This window comes from Rhinoderma darwinii, chromosome 2 (genome assembly GCF_050947455.1).
Source record: "Rhinoderma darwinii isolate aRhiDar2 chromosome 2, aRhiDar2.hap1, whole genome shotgun sequence".
In the NCBI taxonomy this organism is placed as follows: Eukaryota; Metazoa; Chordata; class Amphibia; order Anura; family Rhinodermatidae; genus Rhinoderma; species Rhinoderma darwinii.
The window spans coordinates 93648240-93663090 of record NC_134688.1 but is presented as its reverse complement, the minus strand read 5'-3'; the positions used below and the strand labels follow the sequence as shown (position 1 = coordinate 93663090).

The window sequence follows — 14851 nt, the reverse complement described above, 5'->3', positions numbered from 1 at the left end:
AACCCTTATACGGCTATGTCGACGGAATAAAAAAAAAAAAAGTTACGACTCTTGGTTGTGCTATCTACAGAGGGGAAGTTACCATCTACAGGGGGGGGGGGGGGTGGCGCTATCTACAGCGGGATGGTGAAATCTGCATGGGGAGGTTCTACCAGCAAGGGGGGGGCACTATCTGCAGGGGGGATGGTGCTATCTACACGGGGTGGCGCTATCTGCAGGAGGTCACACTATCCACACGGGGTGTGGTGCTGTCTACAGGGGGTGCTATATGCAGGGGGTGTGGCACTCTTTACATGGGCACTGTGGCATTATATGGGCACTGCCTACAGGGAACACTGGCGCCATCTACATGGGCGCTGTGTGTGGCACTATACAGAGAACTGTGGCATTATCTACATTGGGCAATGTGGCCCTATCTACATTGGGCAATGTGGCACTATCAACAGTGGTATTGCATCACTATATACATGGGCACTGTGGTGTTTTCAGGTGGCTGCAACAATAAAAACCCTAACAAATAAAATTCATGCAATTTTTTTTAACGTCCATGAAAAATGGATTTCAAATATCGGTGAAAAACAGACGGTTGGGAAATGCATTCAAATTTTGAGACACATTGATGCAAAACAACGATGAAAAACTGACAGTTGATCAGTTTTTAACTATCTTTTTTTTTTCACGTCGTCTGAATATAGCCTTATAGCCCCCTTATCCGCTCACAGCGACCCAGGTTGACCGTGTGTATGTAGATAGATAGATAGATAGATAGATAGATAGATAGATAGATAGATAGATAGATAGATAGATAGATAGATGGGGAGAGAAAAAAAAAATACAAAAAAGTGTGGTTTTTTTCAAAAAACTATATGATTTGTCTGCTTATAATAAAAATTAAAAACATGGAATTAATTAAACTAAATCAAGAAAAGTAAAGCCTTATAAGTCTTGCAAAACAAACAAAGTAAAAATAGTTGCGATATTCAAAGCGGTTGCAAAGATATTATCGTTTAACCCCTTAACGCACCATGACGTAACTGTACGTCAAGGTGAGCAGTAAGTTCGCGCACCTTGACGTGCAGTTACGTCTGTGCTTTGACAGTTAACCGCCGCGCGGCGCTACACCGCAGCGGCGGGTAACTGTGCAGGGTGTCTGCCCTGCATTCCCCGTTGCCGATCAGCGGCCCATCGCCGCTGATATCGGCAGTTAACCCCTTAATTGCGGCGCTCGATTTTGAACGCCACAATTAAGGTGTTTAGCACCGATCGGCAGCCCCCACGTGAAATCACGGGGGCTGGCGATGGTACCCATGGCAACCGGACGCCAGACAATGGCTTCCGGGTTGCCATGTACAGAAGCCTATGAGGACCACCCGGAGGGTGGTCGTCGTAGGCTTCCTGTCAGTGTGACAGTTACGTCACAATGACAGTTAGAATACATTACACTACATGTGTAGTGTAATGCATTCCAGCAGCGATCAGAGCTGCAAGTCTAAGTGTCCCCTAGTGGGACACGTGAAAAAAGTAAAAAAAAGAATAAAAAGGTTTTTAAAAAAGTGTAAAAATAAAAGTTATAAGTGATATAAACAAAAACTGCTTTTTTTCCTATTATAAGTCTTTTATTATAGGAAAAAAAATTAATACGTAAAAAAAAAATAAACATATTTGGTATCACCGCATTCGTAACGACCCCACCTATAAAACTATAATATTATTTTTCCCACACGGTGAATACCGCAAAAAAAATAAACGAAAAACAATGCCAGAATCACTATTTTTTGGTCACCACCCCTCCCAAAATATGTAATAAAAAGTGATCAAAAAGTCGCATGTACACCAAAATAGTACCGATACAAACTACAACCCGTCCCGCAAAAAACAAGCCCTTACACAGCTTTTTTGACTGAAAATTAAAAAAGTTATGGCTCTCAGATTATGGTGACACAAAAAATAATTTATTTTCTAAATAAGTTATTTTATTGCGCAAACGCTGCAAAACATAAAAAAACGTATATACATATGGTATTGCCATAATCGTACCGACCCGCAGAATAAAGTATAATAGTCATTTATAGCCCAGGGTAAACGCCGTCAAAAATAAATAAAAATCATTGTCAGAATTTATGGTTTTTGGTCACCTGGCTTGCGGAAAAATTTAATAAAAAGTGATCAACAAAATCGCATGTACCCCAAAATGGTACCAATGAAAATTACAGATTGTCCCGCAACAAATAAGCCCTCACACGGCTCCGGTGGTGAAAAAATAAAAAAGTTCCGGCTCCCAGATTATGGCGATGCAAAATGTACAGAGCGTTCCAAAAGCGGATAGGATCGGGTGCCATTTATAATATAAGTGCGACACTGGCCACATATCTGTGGATTATTATTTATTTACCCCATTATTATACCCTCTTATTATGCCCTCATGTACTCTGCCCAGCCTACATGTGCCCCCACAATATAAACTGAAATACCAGCAAAACTCCAGAGCTACTACCAAGCAAAATATGCGCTCCAAAAGCCAAATGGCGTCCCTCCCTTCTGAGCCCTACAGCGTGCCCAAACAGCCGTTTACGTCCACTGATATGGCATCGCCATACCCGGGAGAACCCTGTTAATATTTTATGTGGTATTTGTGGCAAAAACTGGGCACAACATATAGTGCACTAAAATGACACATCAGTGGAAAATTTAAATTTTCACTCTGCACCATCCGCTGCGCATTAAACTCTTCGCGCACCATGACTTAATAGCATGTCATGGTGTGGGGGGGGATATATGGAGCATCTCACGTGCTGAGCCCGCACCATACGCTGCGGGTGTCAGCTGTGTATTACAGCTGATACCCGGGACTAACGGACAGAAACAGCGATCACGCTGTTACAGGAGCCTGTAAAAATCACAATATACTGCAATACATTAGTATTGCAGTGTATTCTACCAGTGATCTAACGATCGCTGGTTCAAGTCTCCCAGGGGGACTAATAAAATATGTAAAAACAAAAGTAAATAGTTATTATCAGTGGAAAAAATTAAATAAATATTTAAAGTCCAAAAAGAAACCCTTTTCACATTTTTCCTCTAAAGTAATGTAAAAAAATAAAAAAAATACACAAAATTGGTATCGCTGCGTCCGTAAAAGTCCAAGCTATTAGAATATACCATTATTGAACTCGCACGGTGAACGCCGTGAAAAATAAAGAATTTTAAACGGCAAAATCTCACTTTTTTGGTCACCCTGGTTCTACCAAACAATTTAATAAAAAGTGCTCAAAAAGTCTTATGTACCAAAAGATGGTACCAATAAAAACTACAGCTCGTCACGCAAAAAATATGCCCTCACACCACTCTATTGACGGAAAAATAAAAAAGTTGTGGCTCTCGGAAAGCGGGGAGGAAAAACGAAAAAGAAAAAAGCAAAACATGAATCAGTTCGTAAAGGGTTAATTACTTTCTAATGAAAAAGCATTTATGACCACATGTCATAGCCGTACTCGGGAGAAATTGCTTTACAAATGTTAGGGTGCATTTTCTCCTTTATCCTTTGTGAAAATGAAAAAATTCAACATTTTAGTGGAAATAATGTTGATATTAATTTTCACGCCCTAATTTTAATAAATTCTGCAAAAGACGTGTGGGGCCTAAATGCTCACTATACCCCTAGATAGATTCCTTAAGTGGTGTAGTTTCCCAAATGGGGTTACTTTTGGGGGGCTTCCACTGTTTCGGTCTCTCAGGGGCTTTGCAAATTCGACATGACACCCAAAAACTATTCCAGCTAAATTTGAGCTCCAAAAGCCAAATAGCGCTCCTTCCCTTCTAAGCCCCGGTGTGGGTCCAAACTGCAGTTTATTACCACATATGGGGTATTTACGTAATCAGGAGAAATTGTTTTACAAATGTTGGGGTGCTTTTTCTCCTTTATTCCTTGTAAAAATTAAAAATCGCTACCTTTTTTCAGAAAAAAAAGTAGATTTTTACCTTTACAGACTAATTCCAATGAATTCAGCAAAACAACTGTGGCGTCAAAATGCTAACTCAAAATTCCTTGAGGGGTGTAGCTTCCAAAATGGGGTCACTATTGGGGGGTTTCCACGGTTTTCATCCCTCCAGTGCTTTACAAACGCGACACGGCACCGAAAACTATTTCAGCAAAATCAGAAATGCAAAATCCAAATGGTGCTCCTTCTCTTCTGAGGCTTGCTGTGGGTCCAAACAGCAGTTTATTACCACATATGGGGTATTGCTATAATCGGAAGAAATTGCTTTACATATGTTGGGGTGTTTTTTCTACTTTATTCCTTGTAAAAATTTAAAATTTCTACGTTTTTTCACAAAAAAAGTAGATTTTCATCTTCACATACTAATTCAAATAAATTTTGCAAAAAAACTGTGGGTTCAAAATGCTAACTATACCCATAGATAAATTCCTTGAGGGGTATAGTTTCCAAAATGGGGTCACTTTTTGGGGGTCTTTACTGTTTTGGTACCACAAGACCTATTCAAACCTGACATGGTGCCTAAAATATATTCTAAAAAAAGGAGGCCCCAAAATCCTCTAGGTGCTCCTTTGCTTCTAAGGCCTGTGTTTCAGTCCATTATCACACTAGGGCCACATGTGGGATATTTCTAAAAACTGCAGAATCTGGGCAATAAATATTGAGTTGCATTTCTTGGGTAAAACCTTCTGTGGTACAGAAAAAATTTATTACAAATGAATTTTCGAAGAAAAAAAATGAAATTTGTAAATTTCACCTCTACTTTGCTTTAATTCCTGTGAAATGCCTAAAGGGTTAAAACACTTTCTGAATGCTGTTTTGAATACTTTGAGGGGTGCAGTTTTCAAAATGGGGTGACTTCTGGGGACTTTCTAATATATATGGCACTCAAAGCCACTTCAGAACTGAACTGGTCCCTGAAAAAATAGCCTTTTGAAATTTTCTTGAAAATATGAGAAATTGCTTCTAAAGTTCTAAGCCTTGTAACGTCCTAGAAAAATAAAAGAATGTTCAAAAAACGACGCAAACATAAAGTAGACATATGGGAAATATAAACTAGTAAGTATTTTGTGTGGTATTACTTATCTGTTTTACAAGTAAATACATTTAAATTTAGAAAAATGCAAATTTTTGCTAATTTTCTCTAAATCTTGGAGTTTCTTACAAATAAATATTGAATTTAACGACGACATTTTTTCAGTATCATAAAGTACAACATGTCACGAGAAAACAATTCTCAGAATCGCTTTGATAGGCAAAAGCATTCTGGAGTTATTACCACATAAAGTGACCTATGTCAGATTTGCAAAAATGGGGCTGGTCCTGAAGGCCAAAACAGGCTTAGACACTAAGGGGTTAAAGAAGTGCATATCAAAAATGGAAAATTTGACCTGGACACAGGGGTATCAAAGACCCTTGGTTATGAAAGGCTTAAGGCATTAATGTAGGTAGAAGTAGCAGAAAATAAAATTAAAAAAACCCCAACTATCTGTATAGTGACCGATTTGGTCTGTAATGGCCAATAACTGGCCGAAAAAAATCCAACATGGCAGATCAAAGTTTTAGAAAGTTATGTAATTAAGTGGTCGTTTTAGCAAAAGAACATGGCAGATTAATGGCAGACGAACATCTGAAATGGTAGAAATGAAAAGATTTTCAGCTAATATGTATGGGAGCTTTAGTACCATGGATTTATCTCTGGCAGGAGCAGTATGTCTGACAATAGTTTGTCGAGGTCTTGCATTACTGAAACTGTGGGTCTGCGACCTTTGAATATTTGTAACTGTAGCATGTACTGTCAGTGACACCATACTATGTTTAGAAATTTAAATGGTCTCAACTATTCTAAAGTTCGGAGAAGCCAGGCTACAGGAATACACAGGCTGCCTGACTTCATTGGATCAGGTTCACATGCAGACTGTGCAGCTGTGAGGACACTTCTCCAGGTTTATAGGAAAAAGAGGAGTCTCCTATCAAAAGGGGTTATCCGGGATTGAAAAATTGATGATTTATCTTTCGGATAGGCCATTAATATTAGATTGGTGGAGGACCGACTCTTGGCACCCCCGCCGATTAGCTGTTTGAAGGGGATACGGCGCTCATGAGAGTGCTGCAGCCTCTTCATTGTTTAGATCTGGTAATTACTAATTCGCACTTGTACACGCCATTACTTTCGTAGCGGTTGCGCATAGTATTGCAGCATTGTCCCATTAAAGTAACATAGTTGCTACAAAAGTAACAGCGTGTGCAAGTACGAACATCCCGAAACCCGATGTAAACAATAATGAGGTTGCAGCTTGAGCCCCGTGGCCCCTTCAAACATCTGGTCAGTGAGGAATTTGAGAGTTAGACCCACGAATAGTTCAGTGGTTCCACAACCCCATGTTACAGTTTGCTCAGGCTGTTGGAAAATTTAAGACTGCTGTTCAGGTCATAAATGACGATATGCGAGACCGTTCGACTACGCCAAGATCAGATATTGCAGGCAGTTAACACCTTAGCCAATCGCCTGGACATTGCCCCTGTTACACCCCTGGCAATCCCACTAGCTGCTGCTTCATCAACTCCTCAGCTACCCAAAGTTCCAGTCCGCTCCAGATACTGAATTTCTTTGCCACTTCCACCCAGTTACGATGGAGAAGCGAAAACCTGTTGAGGCTCTCTCAAACAATGCAGAATACATTTCAAATTACATGCTCATCTGTTTCCATCAGATCAGACAAAATTAGCGTTCATTGATTCCCTGTTGTCTGGCAAGGCCCTGGCATGGGTGAATCCTATCTGGGAACGTGAGGGACCGGAATCTTCAAATCTGCAGCTTTTCATGGACTTTTCTTGCACTGTGTTAGAGAAACCTGTCCGTACTTCTTCAGCCGCTGCTTTGCTTCTGTCACTTCGACAGTAGGAGGTACTTTGGCAGCAGAGCTTGCTTGGAACAACGAGGCCTTTGTGGCAACCTTCTGGCAGGGATTAGCCAGTAGAGTCAAGAATGAACTGGTGGGTCATCATCTTTCTCCTACCCTGGATGCCCTGATTCTTTTGGCTATACGCATAGATATTAGGTTCTGAGAGCGCTCCCAGGAAGTCCTTAGAGAGAGAAGGTACTATAGACTGGCACCTAATTTTCAGAGACCCCTGGTACCTCCTTCTGTTACAACCTCTGAAGAGCCTATGCGGGTTGATTGATGAGAATATCAGACCAAGAGCGGCAGCATAGACGTTCCGCTAATCTCTGCATGTAGTGTTGAAGAAAGGGTCATTACATGCGTCAGTGTCCTCAGAAGTCGGGAAACTCCAGCACCTAGGAATGATAAGAGAGACTACCCTAGGTCAATCTATGTCCTCTGCAAAATACTCTCCTAGACTTTCTACTACAGTCCTTATCTTCACTAGTGAAGCATCTCATTCTGTTTCCACTTATCTGGATACTGAAACAGCCGGAAATTTTATACACCAAGCCTTAGTGAATAGTCTCAAATTACCTACGAATCCACTAAATAAACCCCTAGCAGTGGCTTTGGCGAATGGACATTCGCTGCAGGATCCAATTATCTCCACCACTGAACCATTGAAATTACAAGTGGGGGCTCTACACACTGAACGGATAACCTTCTATGTTCTTCCAAGAGCTATTAATCCAACCCTGCTGGGACTTCCCTGGCTTTATAGAAACATGCTCCAAATCTTGACTGGAATTCCGGAGAAATCCTCGGTGTCTACATAATTGTCTGTCCCAGGTTCATTTTGTCCGACCTCCTGTACTTCAGTCATTTCCTGGTCTGCCTCCACAGTATGCTTGTTATGCGGACATATTTAACAAGAAGTAGGCCAAGTGGTCTGTGACAGTCAGTAATGCTAATGTACCTGGAAGGTCAGAAGTGGGAATATGCCAGTCAGGGGGAAGCAGGCCTGTGCAGGATGATGAAGTGAGGCTACAGCACCGGACCGGAGTAGTGCAGTAGTCTCGGACACTGGACTTGGCTAGGACACCGGACTGGGGTAGTGCAGTAGTCTCGGACACTGTACTTGGCCAGGAAACCGGACTGGAGCAGTGCAGTAGTCTTGGACACTCGGTTTGGCACAGGCACTGGACACAGATGGTGAAGTCGTCTCGGACACTCTGTTTGGTACGGGCACAGATGGTGAAGTAATCTCGGACACTCTGTTTGGCAGGGGCACTGGACACAGATGGTGAAGTAGACTCGGACACAACTTAGGTGCTGGAACTAAACACAGACACTGGATATGGGAAACAGGATATGGGATACAGCTAAGGATCCATTCGCAAGACAAACTTAGGAAAGCCTTAACATTGCTCATGCAAGGTGGAAGTGAACAGAGTCCCTCTCAAGGTCCTGGGTGAGCTGGGATTGGACAGGGACTAAGTTACCGATGCACGCGGTGGCCCTTTAAGACCCTCTCTTTCAAAAAAACTCCAAGGCTGGATTCACACGACCATGTTACGTCCGTAATGGACGGAACGTATTTCGGCCGCTAATCCCGGACCGAACACAGTGCAGGGAGCCGGGCTCCTAGCATCATAGTTATGTACGATGCTAGGAGTCCTTGCCTCGCTGCAGGACAACTGTCCCGTACAGTAATCATGTTTTCAGTACGGGACAGTTGTCCTGCAGCGAGGCAGGGACTCCTAGCATCGTACATAACTTGATGCTAGGAGCCCGGCTCCCTGCACTGTGTTCGGTCCGGGACTTCCGGCCAAAATACGTTCCGTCCATTACGGACGTAACATGGTCGTGTGAATCCAGCCCAAGGGTAAAGCGGTCTCCTGTGGCTTCTTCTCAAAACTCTTTTCTACAGCCAAAAGGAACTACTCAATTGGAGACTGTGAGCTACTGGTCATGAAATTGGCTTTAGAAAAGTGGAGACCTTTACTAGAGGGGTCTGCTCACCCAATTGTCATCTACACTGATCACAAGAATATCACTTATTTACAGACTGCCCAACATCTGAACCCACGTCAAGCCAGATGGTCACTTGTTTTGCCAGATCCAAATTCCGACTCCATCGGTCTCGTTCGTTTGAGAAGACCTAAGAGGATCCTCAACATATTACTGACCTTCCCTGTATTATTCCTGTTAATCCTCTGCAGATATTCCCCCTGGGAACATTTTTGTTGACCTAATTGACCGGAACAAAATTCTCGGCTGGGGTCATAACGCCAAGTTGGCAGGCCACTCGGGCATTCGTAAGACTCTGGACTTTATCTCTTGCCACTATTTTTGTCTCACGTTGCCCAAAGATGTTATGAACTAGGTCTCCTCTTGTACCAAGTGTGCTCAAAATAAAATTACTCACTTCAGGCCTGCAGGTCTACTCCAGCCCTTGCCAGTTCTGAACAGCCCTTGGTAACACATAGCCATGGATTTCATTATAGATGTTCCTCTCTCTCTCTGATGGTTGCTCCACTATTTGGGTTGTTGTGGACCGTTTTTCCAAGATGGTACATTTTGTTCCTCTGTCTGGTCTTCCCTCAGCTCCTCATCTAGCAAGTCTATTTGTTCAACACATTTTTGCCTGCACGGATTGTCCCACCATATCGTGCCTGATCGGGGCGTCCAATTCACATCCAAATTCTTGAGAGCCCTGTACAAACTTCTAGACGTGAAATTGGACTCTTCGTCTGCATACCACACGCAATCCAAACGGCCAAGTTGAAAGAATTAACCAAAATGCTTGTAAATTACCTTCGCCATTTCGTATCTGCACAACATGACAACTGGGTACATCTCCTTCCATGGGCCAAATTCTCTTATACTAATAACACGAGTGAATCTATTGCTACATCTCTATTTTTCATTGTTTACAGTCAACATCCGCGTGTCCCTCTTCCTGTACCTACTACATCTCAAGTTCCTGCAGCTAATGTTTCTTTTGGGAATTTTCTCCAGATCTGGCAGCAAACCAAGTTTACGATCCTGCAGGTGGTAGATCACATGAAGAAGTATGCTGATAAGAACAGAAGGCTGCCTCCTCCGTTCCTTCCCGGAGTTAAGGTCCGGTTATCTTCTAACAATATACACCAAAAAATTCCCTCCTACATATTTGCTCCTAGGTTTCTCGGTCCCTTTGAAGTCTTGCAACAGATTAATGCGGTGTCCTACAAGTTACATTTACCTCCTACCTTCAAAATTTCCAAATTCCTTCCATGTATCTTTCCCGAAACCTGTGATCCTCAATCGCTGCAAGTAGTCCTCTAATTCTATTACTGCCCCCAGCGGTTCGGCTGATGCCTTGAAGCCAAGGAGGTTCTGGGCCGCGAGAGGGCTGGAGGAAAGACTTTTTATCTTGTGGACTGGAAGGGCTTTGGTCCTGAGGAGAGATCTTGGGAGCCTGAAGAGTAAATTGATGCCCCAGCTCTCATCAAGAAGTTCCTCCTGCGCTATGGACCTAAGAAGAGGTGGCGTAAGGGGGAGGTACTGTAATGCCGGCGGCAGGCCCCGCATCTACCAACGGTCCCCGCCGCCTGGTCTCGTACCGTCCTCGGCGCTCTGTCTTCTGCGGCTCATGGCCGCCAGATCCCTAGTGTGCTCGCACACACTCCAGCCGCCTCCTAAAGGGCCAGTACGTGCAAAATTCAATTGTTACCCAACCACCCCTGCTGCTTCCCAGGATTACTTAAGCCACCTTCACCACCTCCCAAGTGCCTGAGCAATGTTGTTCTAACACAGTGTTGGTCTGCGAAGGTTCCGTTTTGTATCCTGAATCCTGTGTCTAGTTCGGAATCCTGCGTCCGTGACTAGTTCTGGATCTTGAATCCTGTGTCCGTGACTATCCTGTATCCTGACTCTTGTGTATCCTGAGTCGAGTGTCCGTTACCAGTCCTATATCCATGTCCAGTCCCGTACCCTGTATCTCGAGTCCAGTAGTCCGGCGCCAGCCTGCTTCCAGTAGTCCGGCGCCAGCCTGCTTCCAGTAGTCCGGCGCCAGCCTGCTTCCAGTAGTCCGGCGCCAGCCTGCTTCCAGTAGTCCGGCGCCAGCCTGCTTCCAGTAGTCCGGCACCAGCCTGCTTCCAATAGTCCGGCACCAGCCTGCTTCCAGTAGTCCGGCACCAGCCTGCTTCCTGTACTCTGGCACCAGCCTGCTTCCTGTACTCTGGCACCAGTCTGTATCCACTACTTTCTATCAGACTGTGTCCAGCTGCCTCCAAGGTACCTTCTACCAGTGAGTGTATTACATCTGTCTGGCCAGCAGCTACTGCGTTACGGTGGAGTAGCCCAGAGGTTCCACAACCCCATTGGAAGTTACACCCACAAATCGAATATTAATCCCCTTACTTCTAACTGCTGGGATTGGAGATTACTATAGTGACTGCGGCATCTAAGCTGCTGAAAGAGGGGTAAAGCCCACTCAGACGGCCCATTGCCCCCCCCCCCACGGCTTGAACATGGTCTGCAGATGGTTGCCATGACAGTCTGGGGGCCTAATGAAGGCCACAAGATCTGACAGCTCTGTGCTCTTATTAAAAGCCCTGCCTGAGGCAGGGCTTCATAGGAGCCTGTAAAAATAACGATATACTGTAATACATAAGTATTGCAGTATATTGTGCAAGTGATCCAACGATCGCTGGTTCAAATTCCCAAGGGCAAGTAACGAAAAAAAGTTCGTTGTTTTTTTTAGATACAAAAAAAATAAATGAAATTAATATAAAAAAGTTCAAAATCCCCCTATTCCTGCAAAAAAGAAACCATGTCAATGGCAAAATAAAAAAAGTTATGGCTCTTGGAAGGCGAAAATGAAAAAACGGCTTGGTTCTGAGTTTAAGAGAATCGGTCACCACCTTTATGCTGCCCTCCCAGAGGGCAGTATAAGGTAGTGACAGAGATGCTGCTTCTAGCATTGTGAGACTTATGTCTGTCTGTGGCGTAGTTTCTGTTAAACTTCCACTTTATTTTTTGCAGCACTCGTATCACACAGTGAGGAAGGAGTCCTCAATATTCATGAGCTGTCATACTTGCGGTGCGCCAGGCGCGATGCAGGGCTTAAGTCCAATGACATTCATATATTCACGCTACCCCCACACACCAGCTGCTGATTGGAAGCTTTATTCCTGTACACAGTATGGGGAGAAAGCCGTCAATCATCGGTGGGACTTCGGGGGTTGGCCGCAGCTCATGAATACGGGCTGCAAGAGATAAAGTGAATTTTATAAAAAATAATCATTTAAAAGTAAAACGACACACTGCTGGAATCAGCGTCTCTGTCACTACTTTATTCTACCCTCATATAGGGCAGCATAAACTTGGTGACCGATTCCCTTTAACAAGCACATGTGAATCTGCTGTTCAAATACTTACGATCATCTATTGTTGTTATATGCAACAAATACTGGTATGTTGTTACATGCTACGAAAACTTCTGGTTTTCTGCTACTTATCATAAACGCCTAAATGTTTTTACGTGCCACGTTATTAGATCTGTTTGGGTGTTCAGGCAGATGTATAGCCCAACCAGACGACTGCGCTATTGATTCAGTCAAAAACAACGGAACCATGTCACAACGGTGACAAACGGAAACCATTAGCAATGTTTCCGTCACCATTGAGATCAATGGTGATGCAAACGGAAGCTAAAGTTTCCGTTTGCCTTTGCGTTGATGGGTTCCCTTGACGGAACCCTTAAACGGAAAGTCAACACTGAACAGGCCCATAGTAGACTATATACCAGTAATTATTTATAAATAGGCATTTCCATTTGCCAAAGCTGATCTACCAGACTGCATGTCACAAATATCTCCGTTATTATGGATTTTCCTGAAGATCGATACATTGCCGATTTTGTTACGGTACATCTGTCATAACAGTGAGGAGTCAGCAGAATGTTTATAGGAGCACAGACTGTAAAATCACTGACCATGCAGCATAACATGGAGGCATGTAGAAATGAAGCTTGTATCCTCATCTTGATCTTAAAAGTTCCTAGTTATAAGAGATTACATGAGTCGGTCAGTACTTGTGACTAAGCAGAAAATAATTAATATATTTGCTATTTACCCTGAAAACTGCATCCAAAGAAGCAAGCAGGTGATATTATGCACACAGTCATATTATGAATGCATCAAATATGGCACGAATATAAATATATGGGTCTACACTCTATCTCATGGATCCCTTATGAAAACAAAGGTAGTGAATTATGGCCATATAAGGTTTTGTTCACACTACTGTCATGGCTTCTTAACAGACCTATGACAGAACGATTTTCAAAGGAATCCTGATGGATCCAATTGACTTACATATAAATGGCTCCATCAGGTTCACAGTGTTTTTGAAGACAAGAAAAGCACCGAAGACATGGTTATTCTTCCTGCCAAAAACACCAGGACCACAAAGAAACAGTACCTGGCATAAGTCTGAACAAAGAATTGCTTCTAGGAGAGAATACAGTGCCATAGGGAGGCACAATATGGAGACACATGGAATGATTACAGCTCCGTGTGCCACAGTGCAGACTCCATGCACTAGGATTTTGTGCACTTACAGTGTTATGTATTAGAGCGGACATACAATGCAGCCAAGATATTCAGCTGGTAATACAATGCACACATTTTATTCAAATTAGAAATGTTTGACTGTAATAAATTGCCACTTTGGTTTTCTTTTTTTGTTCTAGTTTTATTAATACTTAACAAGAATGCCACTCATTATTTAATAATCCACTCTTCCCCACGACAACCAATAGTAAAATTGTATAGAACAACTTTGTTACTTCAGTAATATGGTATATGATGGGTTACTGGTGACCGACAACAACTGTTCAGAAATTTTGTATGTTATTTGGTTTAACACGAGCTGAATCTACCATTGGATAATCACATTTTGTTGGTTAAACAGTTTGCTTGTGATCTGCAGTGATCCACTACGCGGTTGAATTTACTGGAGAGGATGTTTTGACAGTGAAATTATATAGACTTTTGTGTCCTTAGGGTCTTATGGGCAATTTTCAAAAAAAACATTCTACAGTGAAGATGCATTTTAATGCGGAGAACAAAAATACTATAAATATGATGAATGTAAGTAACATTAAATAAATAGGGCACTGCATTAAAATGTACCCATCACCTACACACAGTGGGGGTGGTCATGATGCCAGCTGTTCTATTACTCAAAAGAATTAAGTCTGGACCCAGGGATATAACTTAAGAATTAATGTATTAGTGTGTCCAAACTCCTCCTTAAATTCAATAGTATTTTTTAGTTAACATTACAAGGTACAAACACACTATGATCCAGATATCAGGATTTGATGTTGGTGTTGTTGTTGTGTACAGAAATGTTACATGTAAAAATGATAATCTGCACTGAAAAGGGCATGTAATATTGGCCATAGACATAGCCTGATGTCTGAAAAACAAGGATCAAACAGGTCGGATGTTTCCTATCCGATCCTTTGTTACACTCAAGATAAGTGGTGCTAGAGGTGTCTGGCAGCAGTTTATCTCTCTCCATCTATATAAGTAAAGAGGGTATATAAGGGTACTGGTCTTCCGAAAAATAGTTAAATTATAAGCTATTATATGTCTATGGCCAGACTGATTTTTTAAATGAGTAGTTAGCTTCCTATCTTCTAAATGTTATCAGCAGCCCGGTGAAGGACCATAACAGGTGTCTCACAACAGCGCTGACTCTTCTGGTTCCTAGCACTGCAGTTTAACTTGCCTCCACCCTGTACAGGTAACAGGTACACTCTAGTTCCTGGCCATAATCCAGAGGTTTGTGGACCCTGTGGAGTGCCTTTTTATTGTACTATCTTCTACTAAACTTAGATGCTAGACTCCCCAGATCCCTTCCTGGTGATGTGTTCCAAATGTGCAGATTCAGAAGTGTCCAAGTTGATGT

The 14851-nt window shown here is 42.6% G+C and overlaps 1 protein-coding gene and 1 long non-coding RNA gene across 4 annotated transcripts in view; one reads left to right on the top strand and one right to left on the bottom strand.

Moving 5' to 3' along the window:
- LOC142742314 (uncharacterized) overlaps window positions 1-14851 on the top strand; it is a 77101-nt gene that overhangs the window by 55680 nt on the left and 6570 nt on the right. The window lies entirely within an intron of this gene.
- PFKM (phosphofructokinase, muscle) overlaps window positions 13564-14851 on the bottom strand; it is a 122932-nt gene continuing 121644 nt past the window's right edge. For both annotated transcript variants that reach the window (XM_075851917.1, XM_075851916.1), the window contains exon 24: window positions 13564-14851. This exon is cut by the window's right edge and continues 68 nt beyond it. In XM_075851917.1, coding sequence (XP_075708032.1) covers window positions 14775-14851 — 77 coding nt within the window. In that variant the 3' untranslated portion in view covers window positions 13564-14774.